Source organism: Neovison vison, chromosome 13, assembly GCF_020171115.1.
Source record: "Neovison vison isolate M4711 chromosome 13, ASM_NN_V1, whole genome shotgun sequence".
Lineage (NCBI taxonomy): Eukaryota > Metazoa > Chordata > Mammalia > Carnivora > Mustelidae > Neogale > Neogale vison.
Genome location: NC_058103.1, coordinates 115593985 through 115612475, shown reverse-complemented (window position 1 = coordinate 115612475; position 18491 = coordinate 115593985). Strand labels below are relative to the sequence as shown.

At 33.8% G+C, this 18491-nt stretch overlaps 1 protein-coding gene across 8 annotated transcripts in view; it reads right to left on the bottom strand.

Moving 5' to 3' along the window:
- Positions 1 to 18491, bottom strand: part of NEO1 (neogenin 1) — a 238380-nt gene that overhangs the window by 91233 nt on the left and 128656 nt on the right. For all 8 annotated transcript variants that reach the window (XM_044231480.1, XM_044231487.1, XM_044231483.1 and 5 more), the window contains exons 6-7: positions 16874 to 17028; positions 15429 to 15549 (exon numbers count right to left, since the gene is read on the bottom strand). In XM_044231480.1, the coding sequence (XP_044087415.1) occupies positions 15429 to 15549; positions 16874 to 17028 (276 nt within the window). The remainder of the gene's footprint in view (positions 1 to 15428; positions 15550 to 16873; positions 17029 to 18491) is intronic.

Sequence of the window (18491 nt, the reverse complement as noted above, 5' to 3'; positions counted from 1 at the left end):
AAACTATACATAACTGCCCTAGCACTTATATGACATGATTCAACTTCCAGGAAAAAAGTGCTATAATAGAAGATACTACATTTGAAGACAAGAAAATATTTGGAGATAGTTGCCCAATACTCTAAACAACTATTTATTTTTTTCTCCCATACCATTTTGTTTTCAAGAAATAAAAACTCAAAAAGTTTTAAACTATCCTGAACAAAGGAAATATCACTGTGTGTACAGACCTGACTGCAATATTTCAAATTTAATTTCTTAATTTTAAATAAAAATTTAATTTTATTTGGCTTTTCAAATATTTATAATACATTGTCCTTCCCTCTTCATCCTCAGGCATTTCCAATCTCACTTCTCAGATATAAGCACGAATAACAGATTGTTGTGTAGATTTATAAAACTTTGTTAAACATACAAGCATATATACACCAACAACAGATTCTTGAACAACAAACACAGGTTGGAAATGCATGGTTCTCTTAATATGTGGATTTTTTTTCAATAAATATATTAGAGATTTTTTTGAGATTTGCAACGAATTGAAAAAATTTGAAATAATTCACAGATGAACTTCCCAGCCTACAAATAACAAAAAAATTAAGAAAAAGCTAGGTATATGTCATGAATACATAGCATATATGTAAATACTAGCCTATTTTGTCATTAACTACCATAAATATACACAAATTTAAAATACACAAAGTTAAAATTTATCAAAACTTATGCACATACAGACTATTCATGGTGCCATTTACAGTTGAGAGAAATCTAAGCAAATGTATAGAGTATTAAATCTTAACTGCATAAAATTAACTATAGTGCATACAGTACTATTATAATAATTTTGTAGCCACCTCTGTTGCCACTGTGGTGAGCTAAGGTGTTGCAAGTATCCACTTAAAACCTGGTGTGAGGTGCACCTAGCTCCTGTTCACAGGTATTGTTCAAGGATCAACTATTTATCCTTCTGTCTTATCTGTGAAATCAGACTATATATACTTTTCTGCAACTTGCTTTAGTAATGTAACTCAGATATTTTTCCACATCTACTGTATTTACCTTACATCGACCTACTTTATTTTTTAACAGCTACCTAGTGTTCCACTCTATTCGTGTTATTTAATCAGCCCCCTTATTAACTGCATGGACCACACTGTCTCCAGATTTATTCTAGTCTAACATAAGTATCTTCAAATATTTGGTAGCTATACATGCAAGGTAAATTATTATAAATAGGGTTCTTTGATGAAAGGGTATATGAATTCTAAATTATTAAGCTACATTTCAAAAAAATTTACACCACCATCAAGAACACAAAAACATAAGTCTCCTCATACTCCACTGGAGTGCTCTGATGGTAACAGAGCAGGTAAAAAAAGAAAAAAAGGTAAACCAGTGAGTACCAGCATGTTCATAAAACACTGTTCAGTAAAGCCACAGAAAAATATGATTTCATGTCTGCAAATAAAAAGGTTATACATGATGTGTGTCTACGCATGTGTGAGTATATAAAATACACACACAGAGGCTTCTCCTAAGGTTCAGGTCTCAACCGACATATTCTATCAGAAAGGCCTTCTCTAAAATGAAACAAGATGGGATTGGGAGGGAGACGATCCATAAGAGACTCTTAATCTCACGAAACAAACTGAGGGTTGCCAGGGGGAGGGGGTATGGAGAAGGGAGGTTGGGTTATAGACATTGGGGAGGGTATGTGCTATGGTGAGTGCTGTGAAGTGTGTGAACCTGACGACTCACAGACCTGTACCCCTGGGGCAAATAATACATTATATGTTAATAAAAATAATTAATTATAAAAAATAAAAAATAAAACAAGACCCCAGGGTGCCTGGGTGGCACAGTCAAAAAAAAAAAAAAAAAGAAAAAAAAGGAAAGGTCTTCTCTGCCTATCCTGTTTAACTCAATAATTCTTTGTCAGCCCATTCTTTTCATTTAAGTAGACATAAAATCTACAATTACTTTATTTATTTACTTGCTCAATGTCTGCCTATGCATAAGCACTACGAGGGCCGAGACTCAGGCCCATTTCATCCCCACCACTTAGCACAATGAATATATAATCTCATAGCATATGGAATTTTGTTCAACAAATACTCAATGAATGCGTGGATAATGTTTGTTAACAAGGGTAATCTCTAGAAAGTTAGATTAAGGGAAGGGTTAAAAGGTACATTTACTTTTATTTCAGTCAATTACACAATCTTATTTTTGACAATGAACATGTGTTATGTTTATTTAAAACTATTTTGTGCAAGTTTAGTTTTAAGCAAGCCACTTCAGATGTCTTACAATCTGGTCACATAATATTTTTTTGTTTTGCAATCCCAAATGATCTAAATGAATATTAAATGGATTACGGTTGTCTACTTGAAAAAGTTCTCAAACCTTGCTTTGTGAAGTAAACTTTTTATCTTCATTTTAATTTAATGTTGACTACTAAAATTCCAGTCATTACCTTTGCAGTCGTACATTGTTTCAAATTACTATTACCTTAGAGTTACAGAGTACCTACAATTTACAAAATGTTTTACATATATAGTTGGCTCTTGAACAACACGGATTTGAACTGTGCAGGTCCACTTCCACACAAACTGTTTTTTGATAAATACAGTATAGTACTACAAGTGTATTTTCTCTCATTATTTTCTTAACAGTTTCTGTGCTCTAGCTTACTTTATTGAGAATATAGTCTAAAATACATATATGTATAAAATATGTGTTAGTTGATTATTTACCTTACTGGTAAAGGCTTCCAGCCAACAGTAGGTTATTACTAGTTAAGTTTTGGGGGAATCAAATTATATACAGATTTTTGATTGTGAAGGGAGGTCAGCGCTCTTAACCCCCCCAGGTCATTCAAAGGTCAACATTATTATTCTATTTGCCTCTCAGAGGTGTGCTGTGCAGAGATTACTGTTTATACTTAGAGATAAGGGAAATGATACTCAGAGAGATTAACTACCTCATCCAGAGTGGGATTGGGACATGAAGCCAATAATTCAGATCTTTAGTGTAAGGTTTGTTTCATTACACACATTGTGGCAGATAAGGAAATGCCTTTATCTTTCTGCAAACAATGTATCTATTTCAATACCTAGACAGGAAAAACATTCTGAAATTCATCTTATATTTAATGCATATATTTCTTTTTTTTAAATTTTTAAAAAATATTTTATTTATTTGACAGAGAGAAAGCACTAGAGAGAGCAAGCATGAGTGGGGGGCAGAGGGTAAGGGAGAAACAGGCTTCCCACTGAGCAAGGAAACTATTCATGTGGGGCTTGATCCCTGGATGGATCATGACCCGAGCCGAAGGCAGATGCTTAACCAACTGTGCCCCCAGGTTCCCCTAACGCATATATTTCTGAAACAGCTGCATTTAATAGAATATCTGAGTGATAAGGAAATCATATAATCTAAATCCTTCATTTTACAGAAAATAAAAATCAGAGCATTTCAATACTGGAACCAATCTCTCAGCAAGTTAAGGGCAGATGAGAATTAGAACACAGGCATTGGCATTAGATGCATTTTCAATCACAGAAAGTTCCTAGCCATGGAATTCATGATTAAGAAGTCAAATTTCATCATAGCTGTCTTGAGTTAAAACTTTTCTTAAAGTTATAATTACTGCTACAAAAAAGCAAAATAACTGATTAGAATTTATCCTTTGATTAAAATCAACACCAAAAACTAAAATAAAACCAACACCAACTATCACACATTCTAGTATTTCAGACTTAAAATATTCCACTAAGGTCTAATGATTTCCTGCTACCTAGCCAACTTTTAATCATGCCAGGCCATTAGTCACTTATTCCAGAACTTCTATTATTCAATATTTACCTTAGCTATTATATGGAATTTTGGGGACATATTTCTGTCAAAAAAAAAAAAAAAGTAAACCTCAATATGTACCCTTATCTACCACTGCCATAATATCCTAGAAGTCATTTAATGTGTTGGTAAAATATGAACTTCCTTTACTAAAAACAAGTTCATGTTACTCCCTTTTCACCAGCCCATCTTCCCTTACTGGAAATAAAAAACTGCCAAATATCAGACTTGATATGAATGAATGTACAAGGAAAAAAACTCTAGTATTTTTAAATTTAAATCTTACAAGATAATTCTGGAATCTATTTTTGAATTCAAAGTGATAGGAGGAAAGACTAAAAAAAGGTTAATGGCCAAAACACATTTTACTTAATTCTTACTACTCTTAACTGCAGTAATTTAGAATGCCAATACTTAAAAAAATCATTCCATAGACAATTATAAGGGAAAGTATTTTAGCACAAAGTGACATACTATTAATTAAACTGGCAGCAAATAAAAAGTTATTGTTAAATATTTTTAAAACTACAAGATCTTTAAAATCAAGAGCTGCTGTTCCTAGAAATGCATAAAAGTAAATATTATAAATAGCATTTTTAATATTTTAAAGAAGTTGTGTTTGACACTGAAATCCTAGAAACAGTACAATAACAATTACAAGGGACTGAAGGGTGAGGGAAATCGGGAGATGCTGGTCAAAGGGTATAAACTTCCACTTACAAACGACTAAGGTCTGAGGATAGAATGTGACTCTAGCAAACAATACTGTACTGTGTAACTAAAAGCTGTAGGAGAGTTGAACTCGCCATGTTAACATAACAATAACAAATTGCTGATTATGTGAGGTAACGAATGTGTTAACCAACCTTACTATGCTAAACATTTTATAATATGTACACCTTAAACGTACACAATGATAAATGTTGGTTGTATCTCAATAAAGCTGGAGGAATAAAGAAGAAAGTACATTTGAAACATACTCATACTCAAATTCTACTTTCCAATTAGAAATTTTGCTTCCTAGTGTTGTTGCTTATATAAAACACTAAAAACAGTGTTTTATTTAACTATAATTATAAAACTTCATTTTATATTCAAAGGTAATAATTAACTTAAAAACTATGCCATCCAAATTATATCACAGGCCAACTGTGGGTGCTCCAAAGTACCTTTTTACAACCAAGTACTAGTCAGCAGGCTGATGCCCAGTTTTATAGCCAATATTCACTAGAAATCAGAAAATTCCCTCTAAAAATAAGACTTGGTCTCAAAGATGCTAAAATACTTTCGATATTATTTTTAAACCAGATGCATGAAGGTAAACACCATCACAAGAGACTGCTTTCCACTTTTTAAGATTTTATTTATTTGAGAAAGAGAGAGACACACCCATGAGCAGGGGCAGGAATAAAGGGGGAGGGAGAAGTACAATTAGTCTCCACACTGAGCACAGAACCCAACCGTGGGGAGGCACACCTGGGTGGCTCAGTCAGTTAAGTGTCTGCCTTCATCTCAGGGTCCTGGAATCAAGCCCCATATCAGGTCTCTGCTCAGTTCAGTGGGGAGCCTGCTTCTCCTTCTCCCTCTGTTTACCGCTCTGCCTATTTGTGCTCTCTCTGTGTCAAATAAATAAATAAAATCTTAAAAAAAAAAAAAAAAAAGGACTCAACTCGGGGCTCAATCTCACAACCCTGAGATCATGATCTGAGCTGAAACCAAGAGTTGGAGGCTTAATTGACTGAGCCACCCAGGTGCCCCTCTTTCCACTTTCAATAATTTACTGCATGGTGTTTCTAGGACTTAAGTGTCTCTCAGATGTCAGCCACAAAGATGAGCTAGCAAACTCTCTGCGGTCTGTAGTTCTGGTAACAACTCCTCCTTGGAGTCAGTCACCACTGCACATTTCCTAGTTATTCACACACCAAGTCTCACTTTCTCCTGTTATCCTTGTATTTGTCATTCTCCTGGCCCCTCTTTCCACCCCCCACTTTTTTTCCATTTAAAAACTTTTACTTGGAAAAGACTTCCGATGACCAGACATAACTTAGGATCACAAATTATCAGGGCTGAAAGATTCCTATCACTTATGCCAGTGTCTGGCAAGCTCGTTCTGTAAAGGGCCGGAGCAAATACTTCAGGCTTGGTGGGCCATATGATCTCTGTCTAAATACTCATCTCTGCCATTGTAGTGTGAAAACAACTACAGATCAGACATAGACAATCAGTAAACAAGTGTGGCTGTGTCTCAATAAAACTTTACCATTAGTAAAGGTAAATAAATAAATATATAGCATATAATATATATAAATATATATAGTATATATTTAATATAAATATACTATTTATATGTATTACATATATTACATGTGTTATATTACATGTAATATATTACATATAAATTATATATTATATACATTATTTAATGCATCTAATATATACATATTAATATATGTATTACATATAATATATGTGTATGTGTGTATATATACATACAGAGAGAGAGGCCACTATTTGCCAACCTTTATTTTATCCATCCTCCTTTGAATATCTCTACATCAGTGTTTCCCAAATTGTGCTCTTTAAGATTTTAATGGGTCTACTTAACAAAAGACAAGTTCCATGGTCAAACAGATCTGGGGAAGCTATACACAAACATTCTGTTTTACTCTTGGAGATTCACAATGGTAGTGAATGCAAAGGGAAAGGGGCTCAAAGTAGACCAGGTTTCCATCCTTCCTCCCTCAGGCTGCTCATGCCTCACGAACTTGTCCCACCAAATCAGGGGTAGCAGTGAGTTCTGGAAACTGCTCTGTTTACTTCCTGTAATACAACCTAACTCTTACAAAGGGAAGCATTTGTAATTCTTCCAGCTGTGATGCTTTTGGGAGGAAGTCCTCAAAATTATGTTTGGTGTATTTTCTAAATTAAGGCACTGAAAGGTAGTTTTAGTATTAAGTTATGAAAAAACTTTTACCGATTATAAAAGGAATATATGATTATTTTAGAAAATTGAAAAAAACAAAAAAAACAAAAAAAAAGAAAATTGAAAAAAACATTAGTATGCAAAGAGAACCACTGTTAGCATTTTGGTATGGGAATGTCTTAATGTGCGTATATAATTTTTTAAACTAAATTCAGATCATCTGTATATATAGCTTTGTATTTTACTTCTCTACTTGACATTATACCCTGAAAATCTGATACCATTAAAGGGTGTTCAAAGAAGTGACTTTTTAATGGCCAAATTTTAATGGCCAAATAATTTTTCCATCACAATGTTATACTATAATTATTTAACTATTTCCTCCATTTGGGGACAAGTAAGTCCCTTCCTATTATTTCTCTATTTATTCCTTTTCTTTTTAAATTAAAAATACTAATATCAACAGTCTGTCCAAATTTTGACTTTTTTCCTTAGAAAAAAATCCCAAAAGATTAATAGATTGAGGGACGCCTGGGTGGCTCAGTGGGTTAAGCCGCTGCCTTTGGCTCAGGTCATGATCCTGGGGTCATGGGATCGAGTCCCGCATTGGGCTCCTTGCTCAGCAGGGAACCTGCTTCTCTTGTTGCCTCTGCCTGCCTCTCTGCCTGCTTGTATGTACACACACACTCTCTCTCTCTGGCAAATAAATAAAATCTTAAAAAAAAAAATTAATAGATTAATTTTTAACATATAAATGTCAAAATGGTTTTTAGTAAATGATGTAATAATTCATATTTTCACTGAGTGAAAGAAAGGCACAGCCCCACACCCTAACCACCCATTACAAAGTAGTGTTCATAAAAAGATAAAATCTTCATTAGGCAAAAATGACATCTCACTGCCTTAATCTTGTATCTCTGATTGTGAAATGGAACATTTAGAAATTATTTGCTTGTTGGGAACTGTATTCTTATGTTATTTTATCATATCCATTTGTGTGCACACTTATATATTCAGAATATTAAATTTTTTCCCTACCTTATCTCCTCTTTAATTTAGTTAAGGTATTTATCATACTCCATTTACAGAAGAATTAAATTTTTTATACCCTAAAATACTTATTTTCCATGTGTATTCTCTCTTCCTTCTTTCATATGTAAAAGTGGCAATACTCTTCTACCATCTTTCAACATTTTTATGGATTCAATTAAAAATTTAACTCTTTGACACCTTGGTAATACATAATTTCTTTTTTTTTTTTAAAGATTTTATTTTTATTTATTTGACAGACAGAGATCACAAGTAGGCAGACCAGGCAGAGAGAGAAGAGGAAGCAGGCTCCATTCTGAGCAGAGAGCCCAAGGACCCTGTGATCATGACCTGAGCTGAAGGCAGAGGCTTTAACCCACTGAGCCACCCGGGTGCCTCCATAATTTAATTCTTTACAAATTATCAATTTTCCACATATCATGTAATGTAGGAATCTTTCAGTCCACATGGATTTGTGATTCTACTTTTTCACACATTCAAATATTATAAAGTGCTATTTCTGCTATATAAGTTTCTTTTCCCAGATTCTTACAAGCCACCATATTTTTTGGATATGCACAAGAATGGGATTAAACAGAAGATTTATTTTAATCAGCAGGACAGAGGAGATTCTATTAGAAATAATTTAAATACCTGGAAATGGTATGAAGGAAAAAACAATAAGGGAATAAACACTATCTTTAAGTAGATATAAAATAAGAGGTTGAGATGGAAGTCCATAGAAAACTATGGCGATTGAAGGCAGAAACAAGAATGAATTTTTTGACCATTAAGGAAAATAATACATGGCAAAAAATTTATCCAAAGATTATAGCAATGGTATCCATGCAGATCTTCCAAGACAGTATGCAGGGATGAATTCTAGCTAAGACAATCGTATGAGGCAGAGAAATAAGACTAGATAATATATGATCCCTTTTAACTCCATTTACAAAAGAAAGGTTAAGGAGTTTTAATTTACAATTGTGTAAAAGACTACCACATAAAAACTGGGGACACGATATTTTCTACATACAAGAAAATAAAATATTTAGCTGCCTTAATTTGTAGCAAGAGTTTGGTTAAAACTCTTAAAATCTATCAAAATCAAAGTCTGTTGTTTTCTTCTTCAACCTCTTTCCTGACCTTCTGACACGAACTGCCCTCTGATTCTAGATGTTTTAATCTAGCTTTCTATTATAACCTCAACCGAGCACATCTTAAACTGATGCTTTATGTCCTGAGCAAACCAGCTCTATTATCTTCTTTTTAAAACTTATGGGCATATGGGGGGCCTGGGTGGCTCAGTGGGTTAAGCCTCTGCCTTTGGCTCAGGTCATGAATTCAGAGTTCTGGGTTCAAGTCCCGCATCGGGCTCTTTGCTTGGCGGGGAGCCTGCTTCCTCCTCTCTCTCTCTCTCTCTCTTTCTCTCCTCTCTCTCTTTCTGTGCCTACTTGTGATCTCTGTCAAATAAATAAAATCTTTAAAAAAAATTAAAAAAATAAAACTTATGGGCATTAAAAAAAACCAAACTTATGGGCATAAAGTTGTTCTAATATTCACTTGTATTAAAGTCTACAGGATCTGTAATGATATCCTCCCTTCCATTCTTGATTTTGGTAGTTTTCTGTTTTTCTTTATCAGTGTGGTTAAACATATTCCAATTAAATTGATCTTTTCAAAAGACCAACTCTTGGTTTCATTTACTGTTTTCCATTTCATTTATTTCTCGTCATTTTCTTCTTCTGAATGCTTTGGATTTAATTTGCTCTTTTTATCTAGCTTTTATAAGCTTCCTTCAAGGGAAGGAACCTGGGGAGGGGTGCAGTTGGTTAAGCACCCGACTGTTTGTTTTGGTTAAGGTCATGATCTCAGGGTCCATGCTCAGCACAGAGTCTGCTTGGGATTCTTGCTCCCTCTCACTCTGTCCTTGCCACTCGTGTGCACTCTCTCTCCCTGCCTCGGATAAATAAATCTATAAATAAATAAATAAATAAATAAATAAATAAATAAATAAATAAATGTTTCCTTCAAAACACTACTTTTAACTGCATTCTACAAATTTTAGTAAGTTGTATTTCCATTTTTATTCAATTCAAAATAGCTTCTAATTTCCTGTGACTTGTTTCTTTGACTTATGCATTATTCAGAAGGCTGTTTAATTCCCAAATATTTGAGGATTTTCCAATATCTTTTACAGAGTTTTAGTTTAATGTCACTGAAGTCAAAGAATATACTTTGGATGATTTAAGTGCTATTAAATGTCTGAGACTTAAGGCCTAAATGATTTACATTTAATGCAAAAAAAGATATAGATTCAAATCTACTATCTTGTTAGTTGTTTTTTATTTGTTCCATTTATTCTTTGTCCTTTTTTCTCTTTTCCTTACTTCTTTTATAATTCTTAAGATTCCACTGTATTTCCACTATTCACTTATTAGCTAAATCTTTCTGTGCTTTTTAGTAGGTCTCCTAAGTTTTATGATATGCATTTTTAAATGATCACAGTCTACTTCATATAATATTATGATCTGTGATATAAGGATCTTACAAGTTTTATTTTCAACTCAACTATAATTTTTTTGTTATTAAAAAAATTTTTGTTAAAATAATGATGTACTATATGCTGGCAAACTGAACATAATAAAAAAAGTTTTTGTTAAAAACTTCAGTTTTGTCATATATTTTAATTTTGTATGTTATAAACTAACTTTCTAATTATATATTTTTTTCTATATTTATACTGAGAAACTATTATACTGATAGTTAATATTTTTATATTATATTTGTTATAAACTATTTTCATTTCTACAGTAATTTTTTGTTAAAAAGTTTTCATTAAAAACTTCACTGTTTTATCATATATTTTAATTTTCATATGCTATAAGCTATTTTTCCTTAGATCAGAGATCAGCAAATAAGGACATGCCCCCTCTTTTCTGCAAATAAAGTTTTCCAGGAACAAGATATTTTGATTTATATGGCTGATCTGACAGTACAAGGGCAGAGTCGAGTAGCTAAAATATATACTGTCTAGCCCTTTGCTGAAAAGGTTGGTGCTCTCCTGTTTAGATAGTAAATTATCTCTTAAAGTGATGAAAATAAGAAAAACTTTTACGTTTACTTTTTTGTTTTTAAACCATTCTGGCCTGTTTGTTTCTTTGTGAAGACCTGCAAGTTTCTGTCAGGTATCACACTACTTCTGCCTAAAGAAATTTATATTTGTTGCAGCACAGGTCTGCTGACAATGAATTTTCTCAGCTCTTGTTCTGAAAAGTTCTCTATTTCACGTTCATTTCTGAAAGATATTTTTGTTGGTTATATTATTTGGGTTGACTTTTTTTTTCTTCCTTTTAGGACTTTAGAAGTACTGCTCCATTGTCTTCTGGCTTACACCATTTCTGATAAAATAACAGCCATAATTTTATTTTTGCTTTTCTCAATTTATCTGTTTTCCTCTCAGCTTTCAACCATTTCTGGATACCTCTACCACATAGGGATCTATATTCTTGACCTCTCCCCAGCCATAAAAGCTTTTGTCTGTTACTTGGTGATAAGGCAAGTAGGATCTTCAGTTGTCCCTGTCCAGCCTCAATATTAGATAGGCCCTATGTACCAGAGGATTCTTCCCTCTAGACAGAAAGGTCTGCTTCTAATCCGCTCCCAGAAACTTATGAAGTAAGGCTTTCTGTCCTCCCTCACTGGTTTGAGGCTTAAAGGAGTCTGAATAAATGAGAGGGGCTTTGCACCTATCTCCCAGGTGCCATAAATTACCTCCTTCACCTCTTCACCACCAAAATGACTTCTCAAGTTTCTGCCTTGCCACCAGTTTTCACAGTGAGTATTGTGTGGAATTCCTGGGAAATGCATTTGCAAGCATGTATGAATTTCCCTTTCATCTGGGGCCTGCCGGTACTCCAAACTAGTTCATACAGAGTCTTTAACAATCAGTTAAAACGTTAGTTGATTTCTTCTTACCCACTTTTATGTCAGCCATTTCTTTCTCTCATGATCTGCCAAAGGTCAAATTAATGACCCATTCTCTGGGGCAATGAGGTCTGCAAGTCTTTCAAATTTATGTTACTTGGCTGCTTTGCAATCGGAGCTCTCTGATGGGCTCAGAGAAATTAGGGTTTTGCAGATCATTTAGCTTGTCATTGTAGGTAAGAGTGGGATGTTCTGTGCCCACTCTTTACATGAGTAGAAGGCCCCTCCCCTTCAATTCACCTCTCTTTTCTGTTTTGGAAAGGCATTACCACTCTTCCAGTCAACCAGAGAAAACCTGCCAAGTTTCCCTGACTTCTCTATAACAGTGTTTAATATTTAATCAGTCCATAAAGTCTGGATTAGATAAATCACTAATATCTTATTAGAATCCTTTCTATTTTTCTAGTATAATTAATTACCTCACAATGGTTCTTGTAACAATATTCCTTCAACTAGCTGCCTCCTCCAGTCTGCCTTCTTTTGTTTGTTTGTGTGTGTGTGTGTGTGTGTGTGTGTGTGTAATAATTGTATTTTTATTTTTTTGACTTTTTATTTTAATTCCAGTTAGTGTTAGACTGGTTTCAGATGGACTTTTTTTTTTTTTTTTTAAGATCTTATATTTATTTGAGAGTGAGGGTTAGCACAAGCAGGGTGGGCGGGCAGAGGGAGAGAGGGAATCTCAAGCAGACTCCCGAGGAACCTGACTTGGGGGTTGCTCTCACAACCCTGAGATCATGACCTGAGTTGAAACTAAGAGTTGGACACTTAACTAACTGAGCCACCCACATGCCTGTCAAATGAACTTCTTCTAATTAAACCTGCCTTTATCATCAGACTGCCTTACTACAGTATTGTATTTGACTCTTTACAATCAAGGCCATGAACAATTTGATCCCATTCAGCCTTCACAGGCTAACTTCCTAAATAGTGTTCTATTTCCATACGGACCCTAACCCTTTTTTTAACACCTGGAAATCTTACCCTTCAAGGTCTGTTGCAAAAGGGATTACACTTTCTATGAAAAAACTGCCCTGATCACACAAAGAGAATTCCTCTCTCCCAAACTGTATGCTGCCTTATTTGTATTATAAGAATAAAACTTATTATGGACTGGGTATTAGATTGTACACATCTCTTACATCCTTTACAATATTATAAACTCCAGAAAGACAGAGATCAGAGCTTATAAACTGTTATATTCCCTTTTAGCGTTCCCACATAAATATTTATCTTGCAAATTAAAACAGCAACATTAGTAAAATGACTGTTACAATCTACACATTCTTAATTCATCCCTGACAAAGTTACTAAAAACTTCTGCCAACCCCAAAATGTCTATTTTTGAAATGTTGTCTCAAAAAGGAAAAAAAAAAAACACATACTGCAACTATAATTATGTGATCCAAACATTTTCAGACAAAAATCCAATTAGGATTAGTTTAGAGATCTCCTTGCATAGCCTACCATTTATAATATTAGAGTTAAATCTATAATGGTAATCCCAAACACACATACACTGAAATTCCTTTATTTATCCATGTAAATCATCTTTATCTCTTTATTTATTCATGTAAATCATCCCAAACGCACATATACTGAAATTCCTTTATTTATCCATGTAAATCACCCCAAGAGATCTACAAATTTTACCAAGAAAAATCCTAAATCCTAGTCCTAAAAATCCTAAAAAAAAAAAAAAAAAAAAAAAAAAGGAGGAATCCTATCTACTGTAGTGCCTGATTTGGCAATCATATTCAGGCATTTGCCAAGAAGAAAAAGTGACAAGTTTCTATAAATATTTTTCAATAAATAGGGAAAGATATAATCATAAACATAAGAAAAAAGAACAGTTCTAGTATTTTATTCCTTTTTATATACATTTTCAAGAAAGAACTTATAAACCAAAAATGTTATTTTAGTGGAAAGCCAGAGTAGGCACTATCTGCACCAATGAGCTTCTGCAGCTAGGCTATATATAGCCGGGGCCGAACTGGAACCTGAACTTTATTTGACTCAGACACCAGACTTCATGTCTAAAGAATGATTTTTTCATGTACTCTTGAGAACTGCACAAAATGAAAAGTACTCTTCTTGTTAAAAAAATAAAAAATACATCCAACAGGTATCCTTATCAATGGGACACAGACTATCTACCAACTCAACTTCTAGTAATTAAATATGAGAAAATAATGATAAAAAGAAGTTCAGCATAACACCGTTCATAACAGTAAAACATAGGAAACAATTTAAATGTTAAGCAACAGGGAATCACATAAAACGAAGTGCAAATATACTGTTCAGTGATGGAAAAGCTGATACAGATCTATGTATTTACTGACATGACAAGATGTTCACAGCACACTGTTCCAAGAAAATGCATCATCAAACCACACACACATCAGTGCATGTTCATATGTAGTACTCTTAGGAACCAGAGTTTGGAGCATGTGCCATTATCAATTTACTGCCCCTCAATTCCAAATCCATCCCTTATTGTCTGCTCTGCAGAAATAAAGATGGGCCCTTTATCTATCTTTTCTTTGCAGAGGACGTATGTTTTAAATTTTATCAGCTGGAGAGAAGCTTCTCCCAACACCCAACCCTCTGGTGGTTTTGTAGCCAAATGCCTTCAAGGAGACACCTCCTTGTGACTGGTTGTTCATACCAGACCCTGGATTTTGAGCAGGTTTCCAACAGCATAGCAACTTCTCTGTTGTCCAGTAAAACATGGCCACACCCTCTCCAACACAGTCTGGATTTCAGTCCTGAGGAACTTAATGCTCTCTCTCTCAGACCTACAGCTTGTGACTTCTCTTTACATTTGCCATTCTTTTTTTTTTTTTTTTTTTTAAGATTTTATTTATCTATTAGACACAGAGAGAGATCACAAGTAGGCAGAGAGGCAGGCAGAGAGAGAGAGGGAAGCAGGACCCCCGCTAAGCAGAGAGCCTGATGCAGGGCTCGATCCCAGGACCTGAGATCATGACCCAAGCTGAAGGCAGAGGCCTAACCCACTTAGCCACCCAGGCGCCCCTATATCTGCCATTCTTATGTTCACTAGAGTTGTCTCTACTTCTTGCCAGCCAACCCCTTGTTACTCTAATCCTGTTACAGTTAATAGTTCTTTATATTCAAGATTATCTGTTCAAATTATTGTGTGATTTCCCCAGAGTGGACTCTGGCTGATAAAGGCTATGGCTTTCCCCTGCTTTTTTATTTTTCAATGTTATCTGAATTCATAATAAGCATTTTAAAATATGTGATAATTAGAAAAGGCATGTTATTTTTATTTTGGAAAAATTCAATGCAAAACAAAAAGTACTTTAAGTTTTTCGTTTTTAATAGAGCAGAAATATATTTGTGGGATTAAAATGACTGAAATATGAAGAACATTCATTTCTGTAAGACTGTAACAGTTCAGTTCTTCTTTTCAATATTATCCAAAATTGTGTTTCTAGGCAATTTTAAGCAACAGTAAATACTTAGATGGCTTTCTTTTCCTCTTAGCTATGCCATATCCTGGTCTTTAGAAACAGGTTATTAATCATGAGGTATCCTAGAGTACTGTGATAGATACGAGTTCCTCAAACACAGTCAGCCTCTTTCATTTCACTATTTCAGCCCCTCTTACCATGTTCAAGGATTATCAGTTGGGCTCCAGCTTGTGCATTTCCAACATCATTCTCAGCAATGCATTGATAGAACCCTTCATCTGATTTCACCAGCCCCAAAACTTGAAGATTATGTTCCTTCTGAGAAAGAAAAACATAAATAAAATTTTATGATTCGACTGATGAACATTAGTCCAAAATCTCAAGGATATGCTCTTTCTAGGGAGAAAAAGTAAGTAAAATTGTATTCAGCTACTGAGTATTATCTATCTACGTACCTGTTAAACTCAATTTTATTGAAAAGGTACTGATTTAACTGACTAGAACAGGAAACACAACCAATTAAGAACTTAATCCTTATGGAAAGTACTACCCACAGTGTTGTAGACTTACACGTTTAGTTGGAAATGTATCTGACATAAAATACCACACATGACCATAGTAAAAGTCTGAATTTGTGAATTGAAGGCATTTTCTTAAAATTATCTTTAATATCATTAGTTCTAACAGACTAGTCTACAAGAAGTTAAATGAGGATGCATATATACAAGCTTCCCTTATATTATAAATTACTATATAAATGTCAAATATTGTTATTAATAGTTTTAAAACTTTTAAGAATATAAAACTGGTAAGAGTAAAAATGCTCATTTAGCTGTAACACATTGCTTTTCAATTAGTTAAATATACTTGCGAATTACTTTTTGTAACATGAAATTTTGCATTTTATAATTGAAAATATATTCCTACTAAGAATGAATTACTTATATGAAAAATTTATAAGACATTACATCAGTAACAACCATAATTACTTCTGATTATTTCTATGAATGCCATGTATACACCTTAAAACATTAATCCTTATTACCAAAACTTAGATAATTTTATTACTAGCATTTAGATAATGATAATAATAAGGATTACTAAGGATTTAACCATATCTCAAATAAGAAAACAATAATGGCTGAATATTCTTAAACATTTAATATTATTTACTTCTTCAGAATCTTTTTATCTACTGTCACAACAATCGTCCAACCCTAGGTCATACTTCTTTTGAAAGGCCTGAGCATCAGTGTATGAAGGACAGATTTCTGTTCTTTGAATGGAGAGCTATGAAGACAACTGGTGCACACATAGAATAATCATTACCAAGAAAATAGTGACAACGGTGTTTAATAAGAGTATTAGCATGTTTGAGTTGGAATACCAGACTGTTGGTCAGGAGCTCTGGACATCAGGCTTAGTTCAACTACTAACTAGCTATGTGATCTTATATAAGCTACCAAAATATGTCTAGGCTCAGCTTTCTCATCAGCTAATGAAGAGATTACATTCTATGTGTATTTTCCTGTCTTCATCTGTAGTGCATAATCTAGTATATATAAGACAACAGATCTCTTAGTGATTATATTTAAAGACATTTAAAGGTTTCAGAGATAAGTGTCCTTTGAAAAATACTTACTACAATCTTAAAGTAATCACTTGGGATAACCATATCCCCATTCTTCACCCACTTCACAGTTGGAGTTGGTTTCCCAGTCACTTCACATTCAAATACAATATCCATTGATTCATGAGCATATATATTAGTAGGCTGTTTCAGGAATTCGGGTTGGGCTTTAAAACAGAAAGGAAATTAGGATATTAATAAAAATAAAAATAGCTATTCAGATTTCAAGCATTTTTTAAATCCTAGAATTTAAAAGGTTTTTACTTATTATTTAAGTCTTTCAGATATTTTTACCAAAGCATATAACAAATATATATTTAAAATATGTATCAGGGGGTGCCTGGCTGGCTCTATTGGTAGAGCATGCAACTCTTCATCTCAGTCATGAGTTCAAGCCCCACACTGGGTGTGGAGCCTATTTAAAATAAAATTTTTTTTAAAAAATTTAAAATATATGATAGGAACATAGTATCTTTAAGAATTGATATTCTGGTACAATTAGCTGGAAGGATAATTCTAATTTCTGAGTTTCCTTGTTGGTAAATATTTGCTAGATTGACTATGTTGAAGAAATTGACAAAATGAATATTCTAAGCTATCTAAAAATGAATATTAAAAGACTACTTCCCTAAGACTTATATCATTTTGGAAGAACCATAAGCAAAATTTTTAAAAAATGAGTAAGCTGACATTATTTTTCTTTTCAATCAGCTTGATAAATAACAACAACAACTTTTTAAAAAAGGCATACAAAGGTCACATTAGAGGCCTTACAGAATTCAGTCATATAACACCCTCCATTTGTAACATCCCTCATCGCATGTAATAGTGTTTAAGGGTGAAAGACTGACAGGATCTTTGGGGAAAAGCGAAGTATGCTTGAAAAGACTAAATATTCCAGTATTTCTCTTTCTTCTTGCTCCAAAGTTGTAAAACACTGACTTATAAATCACAGAGTAAGACTTTGAGTTGGAAGAGTAAGAGCAGATCATCTAGTCTAAACTCCCACTAAATGTTGTAATTTCCTATAGGACTTCCTTGACAAGTGGTCTCACTGATCCCTCTTTCAAAGTTTCAAATGATAAGCCTCCCTGTATCACAAGGCAGCAATAGTTGAGCTAAAACGTGCTTAGCCTGCTGGGATTTTGATTGGGATTATGTTGTACTTGTTACAACTTGACATTTTAACAATACTGTCAGTCTTATCCTGAACATGGGTTAACTCTCCATTTATTTTTTCCGTAGTTTCTCCTATCATTGTTTCATAGTTTCCAATATACAAATTTTGTTCATACTTTATTGGGTGTTTCTGTATTTCACATTTTTGGATGCCACTGTTAAGTGGTACTTAATTTTTTTTTTAAAGTTTCCAGTTGTCCACTGCTAATACGTAGAGGTGAAATGATTTACATATATTAACTTTTTACCCTATGCTCATGCTAAACTGACTCATCAGTTCTAGCAGCTTTTTACAGACAATTGTGGGATTACCTCCATAAACAATCATGGTGTCTGTGAATAGAGACAGTTTCATTTCTTCCTTTCCAATCTGCTTTCCTCTTTTTTTCATTTTCTTGCCTACGACACTGGCTAGAGTGGGGCAGGTCCTGGGAAGAGGTCCAGATAAGCT